General features: G+C 60.0%; 1 protein-coding gene across 1 annotated transcript in view; it reads left to right on the forward strand.

Annotated features, from left to right (window-relative positions):
• The first annotated feature begins 2,130 nt into the window (after positions 1-2,130).
• Positions 2,131-4,527, forward strand: part of COG1 (component of oligomeric golgi complex 1) — a 13,362-nt gene continuing 10,965 nt past the window's right edge. Inside the window, exon 1 of the mRNA XM_019473184.1 lies at positions 2,131-2,219. Within this exon, the coding sequence (XP_019328729.1) occupies positions 2,131-2,219 (89 nt within the window). The remainder of the gene's footprint in view (positions 2,220-4,527) is intronic.

Consider the following 4,527-nt stretch of genomic DNA (forward strand, 5'->3'; position numbering starts at 1 on the left):
CAGCGCAGGGCTCAGGGCCTTTCTGCCGGACAAAGCAGAGCGTCGTCAGCATTTATTTGCTTTTAACCATTTACTGCTCCTCCGAGGAACGCGAGTCCACCTTCAAGCACACGGAGGCACCATGCGGGCTCAGAGCTGAGCAGGCACCTGCCCGTCCCCTCGCTGCCTGTGCCGGGCTGTGCAGGCAGCTGCTCACCAAGCGCATCCCTGCGCCGGCTTCATTAAGTAAAGCCGAACCCGGGCTCTGAGGCAGCGCAGGCTGCCCTGCTGATGCTGCAGGAATTAAAACGCAAGCAGCGTGTCACACTACAGTGGAATATCGGATGGTGATCGCTGGGCCTGGTGCAGCTGGAGCCCTCTGTTAGGATAAGGCTTCAGAGTCACAGCTGCAGCGATGCGTCAGCGGGGCCTTGGGTATTTCATATTTGGTAGGCAGTGAAGGAGTTACTTGTGTGGAAAGCGTGGGAGGCGGTGGGGAGGGGGGTGCGTTGAGCCCCCTGCCCGTCACAGGAGCTGACGTTCGCACCCCCCAGCACTCACCCGCAGCGGGGCCAGACCCAGCCCTGCCGGCGGCCGGCTTTGCCTCGGTCCTGTCCGTGCAAGCCCTGCCGCCAACGCTCCGACTGATGGTGGGGGGAGATGCCTGTTCCCGGCTGCACACCCGCGGGAGTCTCCAGCAGGAGCCCCCAGCCAAGAACATCTCCTCTCTATGCTGGTTTAATGTTGAAAATATGGAAAGCCCAGCTTTCTAGCCCTTTGGAAGGACCCATGCCCAGCATTGCATGTGCCCAGGTCAGCTTTGTCCTGGCAAGAACCCCCAGGCAGTGACGTTTTTGGCAGCCCAGCGCTGTGCAAGGGGGCTGTGATCTGAAATACCCCGTTCCCCAGCTTTGCACCCAGGGGCTCTCTTGGGCTGGAGATAACGGGGCTGCAGGTGAGGAGCGAGGGGCACGGGGGGCTGCCACCCATGTCCCAAAGGCCACCAAGGTGGGATGCTGCAGGGCAGGAGCACGAGGTGGCTCCTGGGGGCTGCCAGGGCACCTCACGGCCACCCTGCTGCAGCTCACCCCAGGGGAAGGGGCAGGAGAGCGAAACGTGCTGCCTCGGTGGAGCAAGCAGGGGAGGGAGCTGCAGCCACAGCCCAACGCTTGCAGTAAAACCAGCAAAATAAAACCTTCTGCTGGCTCATTGCTGACTAATAAACAGCAGCACCGTCGCTGCTGCGAGTAACAAAGTTTTCCTTCCCAGCCACTTGATTTTAGTGGGAACTTGACCTCATATTGGATCTGTTCTGAAAAGCCTCGCAGGGCTGCCAGTGGCATAATGAGAAATCTCTCCCGGTTATTGCAGAGTGAATAGGCTGATCCTGCAAGTGCTGGAGTGGCTCCACTGCTACTTCACACGCAGACTGTCCCCGGGCAGGTGAGATTAATTACAGCTCCCGCCTGCCCAGCTGGAGCAGCAGGAACAGATTTATCACAAATTGGAGGCAATGGGAAGCAGAGACCTGTGTGTCCTGTAGAGCTCCCGTGTATGCCAGGAACACGGATCTGGCCCCGTGCTCCTCAGAGCAGGGCTGGGGCTGGTCGCTTTGCTGCGGGGCTGCGTGCGTGACGGTGCTGCCTTGGCTGGGACTGTCACCGGGAGTGTTTGTGGCGGGTCACTCTTGCAAGAGACTGCCAGTCCCAGAACCTGCGTGGCCTCTCCAAAGCCCATGAGAAACCAACTCCCCTTCCCCACCACTGGCTTCCCCCCACGCAGACAAGGAACCCCAGCAAAGCCGAGGGGCAGCTCCGCAGCTCTCCTGAGCCCCCGTGGGATTGACCTGAGTGGAGGCATCCTTGCTGTCCCCGCTTCCTCAGCCCTCAGGGGCCGGGGGCGCGAAGCCTGGCACTGTGGCTGGGCTGAGCATCACCCCGGGCACGCTTTTGATGGTGCCCACCTCAGACCAAGCCTGGCTCCTGGCACTGTGATGGCCAGTGTCCCCCCCATGGTGCTCGATAACCAAACCCTGCTCTGATGGGCAAGGGAGAGGCTGGGTTTGGACCTGGAGCCTTCCTGTTGCGTCTCTACAGCTCCTCATATCAGCACCACAGCTGCCTTGGACTTCTTTAAAATAACGATCTCCTAATGAACGGCACCGTCGAGTCTCTGGAGGGCTTCCTGACTCTCCGTCCCGACGGGAAGAGCCTTGTCTTTGATGGAGACTCCACGGAGAGGTCCCTTCCCTCCCAAACCTGCAGAGATGCAGGCGGCCTCATGGGCAGTCGTGCATCCAGCAATCCCCAGCCAGCTCCATCCCCTGCAACGAGAGCTCCCAGGCTCCGGATCCGTGCCGCTGCTTTAGAGCAGGGCTCAGCTCTCACATCTCTGGGGGTTGTTTCAGCCCTTGTGTCCTGGTTTCGGCAGGGATAGAGTTCAGCTGTGAACGAGCTGATTTCAAACCGCTCAGGGAGAGTCTCCATCCCCTCTGCCGGGGCTGCACCAGCCGCACGCCCTGCCCAAGGCTGCTCAAAGGGGGAATTGCCAGGAAGGCGCAAGCAAAAGGGCACAGCAGACCCCAAACCGGCCTTCCCGCTACTAGGTCTGAAACGAGAGCTGCCGCTTCCCGACCCAAGGACGCCTCTGCCCTTCCCTGCCAGCCTCCAACCCCCAGCCTCGCACCCGCGTCTCGTGACGGATTTCAGCCTGGTTGCGGAGGGATAGAGTTCAGCTGTGAACGAGCTGATTTCAAACCGCTCAGGGAGAGTCTCCATCCCCTCTGCCGGGGCTGCACCAGCCGCACGCCCTGCCCAAGGCTGCTCAAAGGGGGAATTGCCAGGAAGGCGCAAGCAAAAGGGCACAGCAGACCCCAAACCGGCCTTCCCGCTACTAGGTCTGAAACGAGAGCTGCCGCTTCCCGACCCAAGGACGCCTCTGCCCTTCCCTGCCAGCCTCCAACCCCCAGCCTCGCACCCGCGTCTCGTGACGGATTTCAGCCCGCTCCCTGCTTGCTCCAGGGCCCAGACTGCAAAAAGCCAGGGCAGAAGGACAGCCAGGCTCCAGCTGAGATTCGGGGGAACCTGCCTCGAGCCGTGTCCTGACCAGAAGGAGACGAGGGATGCAAAGCCTGGGCGCCCCAGCCATCCCACCCCACGCTGCACGACCAGGAGGAGGGAAGGGGTGGGTGACTGTACATATGTGTATATACTGGACATTCCAGCAAAGGGTTTTATTGTACTGACACCATAGAGACACTCTGCAGCCTCTGTTTTGCTGTGGCTGCTGGAGCAGCCCCTCCCTGTGCACGCAGGAGCAAGTCGGACCCAGCTCCTCGGGGGTTCCTTGGCCTCCCCCCCTCGCCCTCCCCGTGTGCCGTGGGGCTGGTGGCACCGTGCACAAGCCAGGAGGGACCGCGGAGGCTGCTCCCGCATTGACAGGCGACTTCTGCAAGGCAAGGGAAGGCGAGCTTTAGTCTCTACTAAACGCAAGAGCCCTTCCCTACCAAGCTGGGCTGTAGTGATCCGGGGGTCGTCCCCCCCCAGCAGCACCGCACCGCGCTGCCCACCTCCTGTACATACACTCCTCTGTATCTATAGCTGCGCTCTGTATAGTGTGCGTGGGTCTGCTGTACAACACATTGACGGGAACACGCCAGAAAGTGTTTCTCTGCTTTAAGTCTTGGCTTTTCTCTGTAGCAGTTGTTTCTCGATGTCTCGGTGTGGAACTAAACCTTCCCGTGGCGAAGGCTCCCGACTGCCACGGTCTGTGCCACGGGGAGGGAGTCGTGGATGGGGGTGGGAGGGAAGTAAAAGAGTTTTCTTACAGTTTTTGACTCTGTGTGCGTGTGTCAGAGCTGGGCGGGAGCAGCGGGGTATAACCCAGGCTTGGACACCTCCCTGGGAGGAGAAAAGGTACACCAACCCTGGAGTCCCACCAAGGGGTGAGTCGCACTCAGTCCCTCCCCCGAGACCAGTTCTTCCCCACATCCGTCACACTGTTGGTGAGCAGCACACCCCGTTCTTCACCCACGGGGTGGTCTCAGCTTCTGAGGGTCCACGCAGCAGGAGAGCTGCGTTTGCCCAAAACCCTCACAAGATTGCTCCCCGGTCAGCATGAACTCGGGGCACAGATGACCCACTGCATGGGGCGCAGATGAAGCACGACCACAAATAATAGGTCTTCGAGTACAAGGGGTCGCAGAAACTCAGTCTGAACAGCTGGAAGGGAAAAGCTGCTCTTCTCAGGACGGCAACACCTCCAGGCTGGTTTTGATGAGATCAGGGCACGTAAAGTGCCATCGCTGGAGGTTTAATCTACTGGAGAGACCAGCACAGGGAGGGGGTGTGCACGCACGGGGGTGTGCTTGGAGAAGAGGTACATTACCGGGGAAGCACAGGGGTGTAAAGAAATTGGCTCTGCTATAAACTGAAAATTTGGCTCTGACCAGCTGCACAGGCCAGCTTTGCCATCGACGGCTTCCACGCAAATAAACCCCTTCACTCCAAAACACCTATGATTTTTTCTTCTCCCCCCCCCCCCCCCCCA

This window comes from Aptenodytes forsteri, unplaced genomic scaffold (genome assembly GCF_000699145.1).
Source record: "Aptenodytes forsteri isolate BGI_AS27 unplaced genomic scaffold, ASM69914v1 Scaffold86, whole genome shotgun sequence".
NCBI classification, from domain to species: Eukaryota; Metazoa; Chordata; class Aves; order Sphenisciformes; family Spheniscidae; genus Aptenodytes; species Aptenodytes forsteri.